The following is a 16,863-nucleotide window of genomic DNA, read 5'->3' as shown; positions in this document are numbered from 1 at the left end:
TTCTCCGCTGGGTTTGAAAAGTGATAAAACTGAAGAAATAACATGCAATTCTGGTCCTTTCTGATTAATTCTTAGCTTCTCCTTGCCCAGTTCACACCAAGCTCCTCCCTAGGGGCTCAAATGCCTTCCCAAATGCTGGTGCTCTGGTTCATCCCACATTCAGTCTCTGTGTCTTATCGCTTCAAAGTTCAGGGTCTGATCAATTGGAGGGATGGTTTTAATTTACCTTTCTGACCCTTGAAATTCCTTGTTTTTCTCCAGAAAATTTGTATATTTGTATATTACTCCCTAGCTTAAAAACAAATCATTTTATTTTTTTTAAAGATTTTACTTATTTATTTATTCATGAGAGATACAGAGAGAGAGAAGCAGAGACACAGGCAGAGGGAGAGGGAGAAGCAGGGTCCCTGCAGGGAGCCCGACGTGGGACTCGATCCCAGGTCTCCAGGATCAGGCCCTGGGGCAAGGGCAGGCACTAAACCGCTGAGCCACCCAGGGATCCCCAAAATAAATCATTTTAAAGCCTCAATTTCCTCTTCTTACACCACATCTAGAGTGAATAAAACATAATTTTATTTGTTCTAAGCCCTTCCCATGAGCTGCTTTCAGTGAAAACCGTTGGTGAGGAGTTACCTGATTCTCCTCTAAATGCTGCTTGCTACTACTTATAAAAGTCAATCACAGATCACTTCAAACACAAAGTTTCCCAAGAATTGTTCTTAGAGAACCTGCCTCCTATACTCTGAACAACAGTCTGAATAAATTTAACCTTTTTTGTCAGGATCATGAAAACTTCCCAAATAGCCCGATTGTGAATGTATTGTGTATGCCCCATTCGCTTCAGATTTTTTTTTATTGTTTTCTAAGAAATGAAATAGCAAAGATGATTTTAAAGCAACTTCCCAATTCCATTTGTTTCTCTGTCTTGAGAAAGCCAAACGTCATCCTTCACTTTGGGCTCATCAGTCTTATGCATACTTTTATAAAAACAATGCAAATAATGTTTCCATAAACAATATCTAATGTTATTTGACCTACTTTTTAACTTCATATAAATGGCAACATATTCCCCATTTCATTCTGTATCCTGCTTTTGTCACCCAAATTTTACATTTACCCATTTGGAAATACATGGATGTGGTATATTTATTTTAAATATATAGTGATAGTTTCCACTGTATGACTATGTACCATACCTCATTATCTATTTTCCTATTCATGGACACTTAAGTTTTTTCCATTTTGCTTATTTATTCTGCTATTACAAGCAGCGGTGCCATGGACATTCTTGGATGTGAGCAGAGTCAGGAGCATGTGTGCCAGGCTGCAAGGTGTCTTCGGCCTCCTGAGATAGAATCCAGCTGCACTCCAGTGTGGCGTCAGCTGACATACAGCAGGATATGAGCTCAGAGCTTTCTTAAGGTACAAACAATCCCATCCCATCCAGATCGACAAAATACTCCAGGGCCTTGGGGAATAGGAGTTGTGTTTGCCTAAATAGAATTGCTGTTAGGAAGATTAAGAGAAATTCAGGCCAAAATTGAAAGGGAGATGCTCTGGAGCAAATAATGTGTCCAACAGAGTGAGGTTCAGAATATAGAACAGCAGGGCATTTTAGAACGCAGGAAATGGTATAAATTTATGAAGATGACCTAATATAAAGTAAATTGCCTTTTCTTGGCAAAATACTTTGACGCCAAAAAAAAAAAAATCAATTGAAATAATCAGATACCGCAGTCTCCCATAAAACAGCAGATCTGTCAAACTTCCTTGAAAACCAACAGCAGCTTCCACTCAGAATAAACATCACCTGTAGAAGATTTCTGGTGACTCCTGGAACAAGGGCTCTAAACGTCATCTCCGTGTATACAAATTGATAAACTTTTTTCATGTTTGAATCACCTGTTTTTTTGCCTGACTCCTATTTAAACTTGCTGTTACTTTTGAATACCGCTGAACAAATTATCTCTGATATGATTTATAAAATCTGGTAGCAGTGGCTGCCCCTTGGGAGAAAGGATGGGTCTGGGTCACATGGGAAGGTGGAAGGCAGACTAGGCAAGCATTTACCTCATCAAAATTAATTAGTAGGGGCACCTGGGTGGCTCAGGGGTTGAGCGTCTGCCTTTGGCTCAGGTCGTGATCCTGGGATCCTGGGATCGAGTCCCACATCAGGCTCCCTGCAGGGAGCCTGCTTCTCCCTCTGCCTGTGTCTCTGCCTCTCTCTGTGTCTCTCGTGAATAAATAAAATCTTTATAAAAATTAATAAGTAATCTTTAAATGAGGCTAAGGCTTCACCTTACCCATCTACAAATAACAACTCTTAGAAGATCTCCTCTTCTGCAAAGCCTTCCCTAAGTGCTCCAAAATTCAAGAGCCACTCAGGCCCCCAGGATATAAATCTCTCCCAGAACCAATGCTGGGGCTTGGATTTATTAGTCTTCTTGCACACTTCCTCCTTTTGTTTGTTCTTTGAGGACAGGAACTATGGATTTCACTCAGGATCAGCCACCCCAAGTCATGTGCCTGATATAGTTGGAGCTCAAAAAACATTTTTAGAATAAACACAGTGAAGTGTTCTTCATTATACAAAGATTTTTTAATGACCCAAGGGATGTATTCACTACTTTTGCTTGTTTTATATCTTGGTGCTCTTTAAAAGTTTTGTTTTACAAAACAAGCAAAAAAAAAAAAAGATAAGATACTCAATGTTTAAATATAAGCCCTATGAGGGTTTGTCTGTTTTATTTTTTAATATTTTATTTATTTATTCATGAGAGACACTGAGAGAGAGGCAGAGACACAGGCAGAGGGAGAAGCAGGCTTCACGCAGGGAGCCCGATGTGGGACTCAATCCTGGGACTCCAGGATCACGTCCTGGGCCAAAGGCAGGCGCTCAACCGCTGAGCCACCCAGGTGTCCCTCTTGTCTGTTTTATTAATATCTGCATCCCAAGAAAACCTTGGGCCAGTGCCCAGCACACGTAAGTGCTCAATAAATGTGTTGAATGAATGAAGATCTTTGGCTATGAAGTATATTCTACACACCGACAGCAATCCAGCTCCATTCTCTATTAAGTTTTATAATTTATTTTAATTAATTAAATTGTGGTGAAACATACGTAACACAAAATTCATCATCTTAGCCAGTTTTAAGTGTACAGGTCGTTGGTATTAAGTATATTCACATTGCTGTGTAATCATCACCATGTTGCTCCATTAAGTGTCTACTTTTTTTTAAAGATTTGTTTGTTTGAGAGAGACAGACAGACACAGAGCTCCAGTGGACAGAGGGGCAGAGAGAGCCCCAGAGAGAATCTCCAGCAGACTCCTGGCTGAACACACCACCCACCTTCGTTTTCACAACCCCGAGATCAGGACCTGAGCCAAAACCATGAGTTGGAGGCTTAACTCCACCCAGGCTCCCCTAAGCCACCCAGGTGCCCCTAAGTATGTACACTTTTAACTCCAATCTGCAACCTGACATTTCAAATCATTAGAAAGAGAAGAGACGAGGTTTTGTTACAGGATCGCATGTGGGTATGAAATTAGCTGCTTTGTTTCACCTCATTCTCTGACTCGCTAGCACCCTGGAATGGTCCTTTTCTCTCTCCTTCCTCCCATGCTTTCTTTTCTCTCCTGGTTCGCCTCTTCTTCTCAACCATCTACCTATTATTTATACTCTATCCCCTGAATTTACTTTTCTCACTTCAAATGTTAAAAGTGTGAAAGGGCTTGAAGTTTATAAAATCCAAACTCTACTATTTTATGTATGAGGAAACAACATCCTTTGAAAGAATGTTTGCATTTTCTCAGAAATAGCAGATGTCCAATCCAGATGTTCAAATCAATTTTCTGTCCACTCATCCCCCGGGTCACGCACTTCTTCCTCTCTGTGTATTGTTTGGATTGCGGAGTTATAGGAGTATCTGCATCTGAATATATATGTGTGACTTTACTCTCCAACTCCTGGAATTTTATGTGCCTGCATGTGAAGAGTCAAACTAGCCCAGAGTGTGTTTAGGATTCTGCTGGAAGACCTAGGATTACCTAGTAACAGCAGAGAGGGAAAAAATATTTTTAACTGACAAACCAAAGTGGAATATACAGAATCGATCCTGTAATTGATCCTTAGCGACCCTACAGTAAAAGAATAAATAAACCAACATTCTGGAACAGAAATATGCCTCTTGACTTTGTTGACTCAGTAAAAAGAACTCAAGGACCCCCCTTCCCCTCTCCCCGGAATTCCCTGACCAGTTGACACAGATGGGATCTTTTGAGGAAGAGCCTGATCCAAACAAATATCACAGCGAATTTGTCACTGAGCTAGAGTGGAAGTTCCCTCAGGACAGGAACCCCCACCACCTAGCAGAGGGCTCGGCACACAACAGGTGCTCAAAACACATCAAACCAACCCTCTCTCCACCCCACCCCATGAACCTGCCCATTGAGTCACAGGGCTCCCAACTATCAACTCTCACTGGTGAGCTGTATTTCAACCTGATGATGGAGGGGGGTGTGACTAAGTGCATTCGCCTGTACATTTGGGCACACACACAACGCGCATGCATGGGGCACACGCTATATATAAAGACCACGAGTGTTTGCATGTGTTTGCCCTTGAGCAGGTAATGCCTCCCTATATTTTAAAACCAAAACTAGAGGTGTCTCGGTAGCACAGTGGTTGAGCGTCTGCCTTTGGCTCAGGGCGTGATCCCAGGGTCCTGGGATCAAGTCCCGAATCAGGCTTCCCACAGAGAACCTGCTTCTCCCTCTGCCTATGTCTCTGCCTCTCTCTGTCCCTGTATCTCTCATGAATAAATAAAATCTCTTAAAGGAAAAAAAAAAACTAATGAAGCTGTCTAACTTGGGGCTTACCTGTCCATCTTTTCTTTTGTGCTTTCTAAGAGCAAAGACACCTAAAAAAAAAAAAAAGACACCTTATGGCACTCCCTCCCTCCCGGTATGTTATATACTGATTAATTCATTAGATATTATTTTTATTCCAATTGGCAGAAAGTAGTACCATTTTTAGTACCACTTTTTGGTAGTAAACTCTATGCCTAATGTGGGGCTTCAACTCATGATCCCAAAATCAGGAGTCACAGGCTCTGCTGACTGAGCCAGCCAGGCATCCCTTATTTTGATTCCATAAGTATTTATTTAGTATCTGTCTCTCCCTCCTGGAACATAAGCTTCTCCATGATGTCCAGTCCTTAGGGCTTCTTATTAATATTTGCGGAATGAATGAGTATGTCCTTCATGGCTCTAACCTCAGCATCTACCACAGTGAACAAAATAAAGTCTCAAAAATCATATAACAAAGCATGTATGAGCTTCTGGCAGTGGGTCTCAAAGCAAGATGTGTGAACCACTTTAAAATGATCTTCCTCCTCAGTGCTAAGCTGAAGTCCTCAAGCAGATCTCCCCTGGGTGAGATTCTAAAATTAACTTTCTATTTCTTTTCCAGATTGAGAAATCAAGATATCAGCCTCTTCTCCATCCCACCCCTCCCCCAGCAGACTCTGGTGACAAGAGAGTACAGTCGGTGTCACCAAACCTGAGCGAGAATTCGAATCTTGGCAGCTTCACTTCCTTATCATGAGACTTGGAAAGTTGACTGACATCTGTATGCCTCAGTTTCCCTAACTGTACAACAGCGATGAAAAAAATAACACCCACCTCGAGTGTAACTATGAAGAACAAATTAACTAACAGATGTAAAACTCTTAGAGGAATACTAGGCATCAAGTTTGGCAATTATTATTATTAATCCTCTCCTCCCACTCAATAATGCAATTATCTTTTTTTTAAGATTTATTTATTTATTTATTTATTCAGATAGACAGAGAGAGAGAGAGGCAGAGACACAAGCAGAGGGAGAAGCAGGCTCCATGTTGGGAGCCCGACTCAGGACTCGATCCCGGGACTCCAGGATCATGCCCTGGACCAAAGGCAGGCGCAAAATCGCTGAGCCACCCAGGGATCCCCAATAATGCAATTATCTTTTAATGAAGTTGAGAGAGGGAAAGGAGAGAACAGAGAAGCATGTGAGAATTCTGTGAGTCAAAGATGGAAAATTAATACAATACAGATTTAGTATAACAGACCATGAACTTGAACCTTCTGCACAAAACATTCAAGGAACAAATTTTCTTCAAGTGTAGAACAGCATACTTCAACTTAAGCTCAAGTTACCATGTTTAATTATCCTCATCTGGGGCAGCCTGGGTGGCTCAGCAGTTTAGGGTGTGATCCTGGGGACCCGGGATCAAGTCCCACATCGGGCTCCCTGCATGGAGCCTGCTTCTCCCTCTGCCTCTCTCTCTCTCTCTCTCTCTCTCTCTCTGTTTCTCATGAATAAATAAATAAAATCTTAAAAAAATAATTATCATTATCCTCATCTGAAACGAAGTATGTGCTTGTTCTTTTATAAGGTTCTGGGTTCCATACAGCACTGTCCAATGGGGCTTTCTGTGATGACAGGAATGTTCTCCAAACTACACTGTCCATTACGATAGCCACTAGCCACACGCGGCTCTTGAACATCTCTAATGTGGCCAACATGACTAAGGAAATGAATTTTTAATTCCATTTAATGTTGGTTATCTTAAATGTAAATAGCCACTGGTGGCAAGTGGCTACCCTACTAGGCAGTAGAGTCACCAGGGATTTGCGTGCACCAGCTCCATGCCGTGGCTCTTCCACGCTCTCCAGCCCCACGCTCCGCTCCTCTCCCTCACTCCAGCAATCAACACTCACGAGGCCAAACCTGTTTCCCACCTCCATGGCTCTGCAGATGCTGGCCTCTTTATCCCCATCTACCTCTCAACTTCCTGAAAATTTTGTTCAGATTTCACTTCCTCCGGGCAACTTTCGCCAACCCCCTCCCGGCGTACCTCACCCCACTGCCAACACAATCCATCACTGCCTACTCCGTGCTTCTCTGCATCTGTTTCTGCTGCTCTCATCACCCCGTAGTTGTCATTTATTTCCTGTGACACTAACAGACTGTGGAAATTTTGAGGACCATGTCTTATTCTGCGCTTTGTTCTTGTGATGTGTGCCCATCACATAATATATGTGCAGTAAATATCTGGGGAGCACTTTATTAATTTGCAAATATATGCAATGTTTTTGTTAAAATAAGCCTCAGTATACTGACAACCATTCCATGATTCTATGCATCAAATTGTATTATAAGGCCTGTTTTCAAATAATAAAAAAAGTTCTTAAGAGTCTCAGCTGAAGGTCTACTTATTTTAAGCCATATCAATATAACATTTCAGTACAAATCAAAGAATATAAATGTTCCCTGGAACAAAATCCAACCTGTAGCTGCTCCTCCTAACGGTCTGGAAGTCTCTTGGATTTCAGAAACTGATCCTGTCATTGATCTGTCCCCCATGCTTGCAGTGACTTACTAGGGAGACATTGACCCGGCTGAAAACCAAGAAGACAAGAGAACTTGATTTTGGACACCATCATATGGGAATTCAAGGATGATCTATCCTTGCTACACCCTTTACTCAATCCTACCTCCAAGAAGAAAATCATTAAAATCTTATGTACTGTGAAAAATAATGATTGTGAGTGATAGATGTCTGTTCAGTGACATACGCTATCAAAAAAAAAAAAGTATTGTTTCCTTCTTTCCTTAGAAAAACTTTTTTTGCTCAAAAAAATCTTCCTCGTTAAATTAGGTAGCATCTGTTGCAATATTAATCTGCCCTGAGAGCCACAGCGGTTCATTTTTTTTTTTTTCAACACAACTTACTGACTAATCCTTCATTGGGATTCCCACACAAGTGTTCCTACAATTAGAATAAGCTCTTGATGGATATGATTCTGTGAACCTTATTTGTATGAGATATTTCCCAAGCCCACACATCTGGTGAATGTATTTTACAAATACTTATCTTTTCTGCCCTACAGGAACTTACAGTTCAATAAGACAAACAAATAAATATACAGTGACCAGAAATGCCTATTTGTTGGTATAGTCATGGCAGCAGGGCATTGGAGAAATGGATTTTAGAGAGAACATGCATCCAAAGGACTTTATCTTCAGATCAGATATAGATTTGACTTTAGTTTTCTTATTAATTATGTGGTTTTGTTTTATTTTAAAATGCAAAACAGCACTTCCTAATGCAATGAATATTAATTTAACAGATGATTGACTTGCAGGGAGCTGTATGGTCATTGTGATAAATCTCTAGTTTTCCCATAATACTGACAGATTTGACAGTCTTTTCTCTGGTTTCCCTTTCCCTTTACCCAACACATATCTCTCAGAATTTTAATCTAAGATGTTCCCCAAAAAGACAAAGGACTCAATATCTTTTGAGGCCACTAATAACTACTGAGATAAATATCTCTCCCTAAGATGCCTGCCTTAAATTTAAATATAAGGATATCAATCTCTTTTTTTTTTTACTTCCTTCCAAAATCTTCCAATCTAGGAAGAACGCTGATTAAGTCTAGAAATTATGTTCTGTTATTGGAATTGCTTGTGGATCCTACAAATATCAGATGCACTTATTTCCAAAATGTGTCTCTTGTTGCTGGGAAAAGGAAGATCTAGCTTTCACAGATTATGTTTGGGGGCTAAAAATGAAGATAGTGACCTTAGGTCCCTCAAGATTTGTAAGGCTGACATGCCATCTATCTCAATAATACCTAACAAGAATGTCAAATGGACAGAAATGGCCCTGGTAAGTGGGTGTTTGCAGCTGACAGTGATTGCTGTATTTTGGGTGATGGGGAACAGCATCTCCATTAGTTCAAGTGAAATACAACACCCTGCCAACTCAGGGTATCAGTGTATTCAATCCCCCTGCTGTGCCGTGTCCATTTTCTGTTGCTGCAATTAAAAATCAGTCGATACAAAGTCAAAATGTTGTACACTCTTCCCCTATCCCTTTCCCTGACACAGTGTTTCCAGCTCCACCGGAAGAACATGTCACTATGGTAACCAATCTCTCTGGTGCACAGACCAAGTCAACCTTTCTCCCAGGATTGCCAGGCAAAGCAACATGGAATCAAAGCCCTCAATGGAACCACCAGGAGCCATGGATTCCATCCCCCTTTTTCTAAGTAGAGTGAACCAAAGCCAGACAGAAGGATACCCATCTTGTTGCAAGAGACCTTTAAGAAAGGAAATGTAAGAATGTCGTTCAGCCAAGTGCTATCACTGTGTATCAGTCCTTATTAACATGAATTCTTCCGCACTTTTCAGCTAACTTCCTACACCATTTCGATTTTAATGAAAGCAGAGAACAACAAAGGACATAACGATTCATGAATCTGAGGATCTGAACACTGTTACAGTCACCCATTCTCAAAAATTATTGCGTCTTCTCTTGGCTTTCCTGCTTCTAAATCCAAGTTACTCTCTTCTGGAATTCTCTATTACCCTGCACATCTTTACAAAGTTGTAGAGCTCCAAATGGGTCACCCTGCTCCAGTATGAGCCTAACCATGAAGCAGTTGTGATGTCTGTAGTATTAAGACACTCATAACTGAATCAGCTAAAATCCCTAGTCATTCTACAGGAGCTACAACACAAACATTAAGATGGATTCTCCTTCTGGACTTACTTCACCTACATCTGACTAGCCACCTGGACCATACCCACTGCTTGTCATTCTTAAACAACTAACTGGTTGTTTGGTTGGTTTTCTTTTCTTTTTTTTTTTTTAATTAACTATTTTTTCTGCTCAATCTCAACATTTTTCTAAATCAAAGAAGGGTCATATTTTTAAACAGCAGCAAACCTGCATTATAATATTAAGGGGCAATAAGAACGGTTTTCCATGTGGCCCTCAAAGACTTTGCAGACAACAAAATCATTTTCACCTCGACATCACCGTTAAATAGTTGAAGAGAACGAAACACGGCAGGGAGAAAAAAAAAAAAAAACAAGACTCCTAAAACCGCACCACAGCTTCCAGAATGCAAGTACCATAAAAGACAACGTATTCCCTTCTTCAGACGTTCCTATATATCCAAAGAATATTTCAGTGCATTAACAGAACAGGCTGGTCCCCAAAGTACAGAAATCATGCAAAGATTTACAAATTGCATCAGACGAACAGACTTTAAAGAATTCTGTGATGACACTAAAGTATCCAAGAAATGTTCATCAGTAGCAAATGCAGTCTGTTTTCTGTTTGGGAATACTTGAGGTATTTTTTTATATAAATCTTCTGAACGTGGTAATTTTTTTTTTCCTCTGAGGTGCCCACTTTGTGATGTTACCTGACGAACTACTTTTTCCGTGTTTATAGGCCCTGTTAAAATCCGAGGCACGCAGGTCACTTTTGACAACCGCCTCCTCCAAAGGAGACCTCAAGGATCGTGGTACATGTTACTGCTCAACAGGCCTGGAGCTGCAATGGGGCAGGGGCTGTGGTCTATTGATGTTTATGTGACCGATGCCCGCACCAGGCTCCAGTACAGTCCAGCACTTAGCAAAGGTCTGTGGCGTGAGTAAGGCCTTCTCGGTGAGACCTGTCCCCCTTGAATCGGTTCAATATCTGAAACAAAGATTGAAACTAGGAGGCTGCCTGCCTGACCCAACATTCTCCAAGGGCTCCCTCTGCACAACCCAAGAGGACAGATTCCCTCCCTCTCCGGAGACCGCTGAAGCATCAGCCTGGATAACCCACCGCCCTCCCGGGACCCCGATATTGCACAGCGACCCCAGCAGACAAACGCAAGACAGGAGGCCGGGCGGGGCGAGGCGAGGCAAGCCTCCGTCACCGGCTCCCGGGAGGCAAGTTGGGGCCCCTGCGGGGCTCAGCAGGGCCTGGAGGGCCTGACCTCCCGGGGGCAGGAGGCCGGGAGAGCGCGCGGGCAGGCGCGGGGAGGAGAGGGCGGCCGGGCCTGGGAGGCGCCGGCTCTGCCCGCTCTGCCCGCTCTGCCCGCTCTCCTGCTCTCCTGCTCTCCTGCTCTCCTGCTCTCCTGCTCTCCTGCTCTCCTCTCCGCAGCGCCACGCCTCGCGCCCCGCGCCTCGCGCTTACCTTTCCGGATGAGGGCTGCGATCTCGGGGTCGAAGCCCTGCCGGTGGCACTTCCTCCAGAGGCCCATGTTGGTGGAGTTGTACTGCCGGCTGCACTCGTCCACCGGGCTCATGGCGAAGAGCTGCCGGCGATTCCGGGCCCGCAGGAGTTTGCCCTCCCAGCGGTCCAGGCGCGAGCGGCTCGCCCGGAGCGGCAAGTTGTTGTTGTTGTTGTAAATGAAGCCGGGGTCGACCCGGCGGGTGTTGAAGGCCTTGCACCTGTCCCTGTGCTTCCTGGCGTCCGTCTCGTACCAGTGGTCCGAGCAGATGGCCACGGCCAGCATGCCCAGGGCGCAGAGCGCCAGCGACAGGCCGGTGTAGAGCAGTAACCTCCCGGCAGCCATGCCTCCGCCGGGCGGCTACACCATGGGCATGATCCGCCGCAGCCGCGCCTTCCCTCCGCGCGCCCGAACAAAGCGGCGGGCGGCCGGGCCTAGGGGGAGGGGGCCGGCGGGGCTCGCGCGGCCCGGGGCCTGCGGCGGGGATGCGGGCGGGCAGCCTAAAAAGTTCTGATCCGCGGAGGCTCCGGCTGGCTCCTGGGCATCCTCCGCGGCAGGTGCAGCCTCGGGCGGCGGCGAGCGGGCGAGGCCGCCTCCCGCGCCTTCCCGGCCCCCGGGAAGTCCGCGCGCAGCCGGGCTTGGGGCGCCGCTGCCCTGCGAGGCCGGGAACTCAGCGCCAGGTGCCCCCGGCTGCAGCGGGGCGGCCGGGCCTCTTCTCGGGGCGACGGGGTGCGGGCGGTCACGAGGAGGAGCCGCGCGGCGACCGGCCAGCCACGGCAGCCTCCGGAGGCCCGGGCCCCGCCGGGCCTGGCGCTCAGCGGCTCTCCCCCTTGCGGTCTGCCGGCGAAGAGCCGCTCTTCCTCTCTGGGTCGCCTCTTTTAAAGCAGCTCCGCGCCGCGGCCACCGGCGGGTCCCTGGCTCTGTCTGGCCGGCGCGCTGCGCTCAGAGGCGGGCTCCCCGTGCGCGCACGGCCGCGGCCGACCTCTCCGCGCGGGCTCCCGGGTCGTCTGCGTCGGGCCTCGCCATTCAGGAGGCCCCTCGGGCCGACGGCGCGGTCACCCGGGCGGCGTCACCCGACGAGCCTCGGCCCGGGGCTGCGGACGACGCGGCGGGAGCTGGCGGGCGCGAGGGGCAGGCTGCGCGGAGGACGGTGCCCCCGGCGGGGCGCGCGGCGCGGGGCGCGGGGGGCGCGGGGCGCGCGGGGCGCGCGGGGCTCGGCTCGCGGTGCCTTCAGCACCATGGACAGGGCGCGCGGTCGGGGCTCGCCGGCAGCCGGGCAGCCGGCCCCCGGGGCGTCCTGCCGGTGTCCCCAGCGCCCTCCTCCTCCTGAGTATCCGCCCGACAGGTTCCAGACCCGCGTCTCCCGCGGCGCCTCCGCCTCACTTCATCCGGCCCCCAAGTAGCCGCGGGAAGCGTGCTGCCCAGGTGCAAGGAACACGCTGCAGGCACGGGGGGAAACGGCGGCCCCGGCCGCTCCGAGCAATCCGCCCCCTTCTCCCGCCGCCCGAGCCCGGCTACGAGCCGTCGGCTCGGCTCTGCCCGACCGGGCTCAGCCGCTCGCGGACTGCACCATTTTCTTCGCAGCCCACCCGGAGCCGAGGCGCCGGCTCACTCGGCGGCGTGCAGAGAATCCCGGCCGGGTCTCGGCGTCCCGCGGTCGGGCTCCTTGGCGCGCGGCGGCCGCCAGGTGAATGGGGCGAGGGTGGGGGAGGGAGGCTGGGGCGCGGGGCTTCCCTCCCCTCCTCCTCCTCCTCCTCCTCCTCCTCCTCCTCCTCCTCCTCCTCCTCTAGCCGCGGCGGCTCGGGAGCCTCGCGGGCGCGGCGGGTGCTGGGGAGCGAGGGCCCAGGCTGCGCCCGGGGCGCTCGCGAAATCGCATCGCCCGGCTGCGGGCGCCGGAGGAAGCCGCTGTCGCGCTCGCTCGCTCGCTCGCTCAGCTCGGGCGCCCGGCGCTGCAGCCTTGGCTAAAACCCACAGACGAGAACACGGAGCGCGCAGCCAAAAGCTAGTGATGTCATCCGTGCAACGTGAGCCTCATCTCTTATTTTTCTAGCATCCTTAAAGATAAACTGCACCATTTCCCAGGCACGAAATGTCTAAGCCTTAGTCTTTGACCAGGCAAGTCAATGGTGTCTAGATAGGTATGTGCCCAACCACATCCATATTTATGCACATATACATATATGTGGTGTGTAGCATGTTTACACGCATTATTATAAATTTAGGGATGTTGCCTCCATCTCCTGGCTCTCTCTTTGCAGTGGTGGAAAATTCTCTCGCATCCACCACTGGATGGATAAAGGCTGCTTTATTGCAGAGTCGGCACCCAGAGGGGCTGAGGAAGTTCCCCGCGTCCCCGGTTTTGGTGGCTGGTATCTTGGATCATATTAGATCTTTGTTTTCCCCCAGAAAGCCATAGGCGCTCCCTTGCTGGCTTAACTACAGGCGTGGCCCCCCAGGGCCGCGCGCGTCGGCGGGGTTGCCACGGCCAACCCCAGTCTAGCCCCACGCCCGCGCCGGACACCCTGACACACACCCACCTCCACCTGCCTCCACTCCCCTCCCTCCGCAGCAGGAAAGGAAAAAGGGAAATGATTGATCCTTTCAAGACCAGAGGAAGAGGATGTTAATGGGTGTGCAGCGTGGCGCGGGGGGGGGGGTGTGCTTAATAGATATTTTGAAAACGCCCGGGGGCTTGCGCTTTGAGAGGGGAGGTGGGGTTAAATGAAACCTCGGCGCGGGATTTGTCCTCGTCTGGGTGGCGGCTGGATGTAGGCTCAGCGGGGGCTCTGGGAGGCAGTGAGGGACCCTCGACCTGGAGCCGGTGGGCCGCCAGCGAGCCCCGCTTCATCCCAGAGACGCCCCCCCCCTCCCCGCCCGGCTCACGTGAGACCGCGCCGCAAAGGCTGGGAGCCTCCCTCCCAGGCTGCAAAGCCGGGTTTTTTCTCTCTAACGCTTGCCCCTCGGTGTCACCCGCACTACAAAGCCGGGGGCCCTCACTGCCGGGTGAAGAGCTGCCCCCGGGAAGAGAGGGTCCGGCACCCTGCTTTGCACAGCGGGGCCTGCAAGCCAGAAAGAGCGCACCTCCACCATATTCTTTTTGTCTTTTTTTCATCCTTTCTGCAGTTTGAAAATCGGGAACGAGGCGTTTCAGTGCCATCTAGTGGGGGAGGGGCGTGCCTCGCTTTCCGTCCCTGGATGCGGCACTGGGATTTGCTGAAAGGGACAGCAGAGCCTGAGGATGTCCGCCCGGTTCCTGGGTGCCGGGCTGGCAGAGAGGCTGTGGGCATGTGCCCTTTGCCAGCCCCTGGTGACTTGGGTCCCCTGGGACGGCCAGGTGGAGCCCAGGGACTTGACCACAATTTCTTCTCACCTTCCTTTCTACCCTCCTCCCACCAGTTCCCTCTTCCCCAACGTGAAAATGTGGAAACGAGCGCAAACACTTTGCACACATGGAGACAATGTCTGGAATTTCTGGAGCTATTTTCTCCTGTAAAGCCCAGAGCACTTTTAGGCTAACGGGATGTCTATGTTTGACCATAGGGAGAAGGCAGAAGGGTGAAATGATACCTACAAGGTCACTCAGCAAGTTGGTACACATCCAGCATTAGAGCCTCACTCTCCTGATTCTCAGTTCTCCCCTCCCCTGCGAACCAGCTAGGAGAGGTGCCCCTGGAGACCCCTGGAAGCCCAGGTAGTCACCCATTTGGCAATAAAGGAGCCTGACCATTTTATCCCTATCTGCCCTCCCTTTTCCATTACCCCATTCCTTTCTTGCTCTTCCTTTTTACCATTTTCTCCTGGCCTGTGCCTTAGGCCTACTTCCAAGACTATGCCTTGCCTCTCCTCCCATGGTCCTCCTCAGCAGTCCGGTGATTAGGGCCCTGCTAAGAGAAGGGACCCAATGGCACACTGTCCTTTTTTCTGAACATCATTAAAATTATATTTTGAAATGTTTGTACCTGGTGACATCCCAAAAGCCTTTTAAAGATGTTCATTTGAGACCTCCTTTGAAATGCTGTTTTCCTGGACAGTCCTGCTCCATTTTGAGAAGATCCTGATCTTTGGAGCTAAAAAGATGATGGATTCCTCTTGACTATATAACTACATGACCTTTTTTCCTTAATTGAGGGATCTACGTTTCTTCCCTCCGTCTCTTTCCAATTCCTTCCACTCTGTTAGCTATAGCAAAACTATCTCCAACCTAGTCCTTCTGATTTGAACCTATACTGTCCTCAGATCATAGAATCTCAAAATTGGAAGGGACTTTAGAGTCAACCACACAGTAATGCATGAATATCTCCTAGAACATTTCCCAAAAAGTAATTGGCCAGCTTCTGCTTGCACACTTGCAGTGATAGGGAAATCACTCTCTTGGCAAGCACTCTGTTCCTTGTCAGATGGTGTAAGTGGTTAGATAATCCTTCCTTACATTGAGTATTTTCCTAGATCCCTGTAATCCTACCCATTGGCCTTCGGGAAGCCCACAGATACTTGATTCCTCTTCCATATAATGGTCCTTCTTGACCTACCTGACCTCTACCATCATGTTCTCCCTAAGCCTTCTTTCTTCCAAGCTAAATACCTTTTGTTTATTTCCTCTTTGAGCTTGCTGCCCCTGGGTTTCTGATTCTTCCTGATTATTAGTATGTCTTATATCCAACAGTGCTCCTTGATATAACAGCCAAGTCAACCGATAAAGAAAAAAAAAAAAACGGCCATGTTTTCACAAGACCCATGCGAAGTTCTAATAATCCTCACCTTCTCTTCTAGTATCTCCTCTACAACTCATCCCTTTGAATGCTACCCTAGGATCTTACCCCAGAGTGATATTAAGATCATTGGTTTGCAGTTTCTGAAATCTATATTTTTGAAATTTGGAATTTCATTTGCTCTTGCACAACCTCCCTCCTTTTCTAACGAATGTTCACATTCTCCGAGCTCTCTCCAAGGCCAACAACAGAGATGCAGAGATATCATTAAAAATTCTCTCTTTCCTGAGATACAGTTCCCCCAGAGCAGAGAGATGCTTTCCTACAATTTCTTCACCCATTGGGAACTGTCTTCAGTTATCATATTTGTTCTACTCTACACCCTACTTTTAGTCTGAAAACCATTCTCCTTGACATTGTCTCTTGGAATCAAAATAAAAATTGATGAGGTCTGTTTTCTCTTTGCCATTTATCAACATGCCATCATTTGCTCAGAGAAGTGTCCCCCTATATATTCTTATTCTTGTTTTTCTAACTAACTTTGCACAACTTGTACATTACTTGAAACCCAAGAGTTATCTTCTACTCTAGCCCTCCTAACACAGTCTCCCAAGCATGTGACATTCTAGTATTTATGCTTCTTTCTATATCACAATTCATCGCAGAGCCACATTGGTTTGTTAGGACTTCCCTTCTTTTCTTCCTCATTAGGTTCATTAGAGAAAAAGGCAATTTTCATCTCACCCCTGGGCATCCAAGTCCTCTCCCTCCTTTTTTTTTCTTGTTCCTCTACCATTCCACCATGTTAATCTTCTTATATTCGAGTTCTCCTTTACCCAAAATTCTGCAGTAATTTCATCTTGCCTGTAGAGTAAAGCTCAAACTTTTTACTCCAAGTGCCTATTTTCCAAAGCTGACCATCAAATTCACTTAGACACACTCTCTGTTCTAACCAGGCAGCCCTCTTAACATGTTTTGAAAAGCCCCTGCATTGGCATCATTCCTCTTGCCCATAAAATATTTAACTGCTCTGCTTTTTAAAGTTCTTGTAATTACAGATGCCACATATCAGTAGGTCAAATAAATAG

At 47.5% G+C, this 16,863-nt stretch overlaps 1 protein-coding gene across 1 annotated transcript in view; it reads right to left on the bottom strand.

Moving 5' to 3' along the window:
- The window catches only part of TMEM178B (transmembrane protein 178B), a 339,999-nt gene extending 328,588 nt beyond the window's left edge, over positions 1-11,411 (bottom strand). Inside the window, exon 1 of the mRNA XM_055335530.1 lies at positions 11,030-11,411. Within this exon, the coding sequence (XP_055191505.1) occupies positions 11,030-11,411 (382 nt within the window). The remainder of the gene's footprint in view (positions 1-11,029) is intronic.
- Positions 11,412-16,863: the final 5,452 nt, after the last annotated feature.

Source organism: Nyctereutes procyonoides, unplaced genomic scaffold, assembly GCF_905146905.1.
Source record: "Nyctereutes procyonoides isolate TBG_1078 unplaced genomic scaffold, NYPRO_anot_genome, whole genome shotgun sequence".
NCBI lineage: Eukaryota > Metazoa > Chordata > Mammalia > Carnivora > Canidae > Nyctereutes > Nyctereutes procyonoides.
Note: the sequence above shows the minus strand (reverse complement) of the source record. Positions and strands in the feature narration are given on the sequence as shown.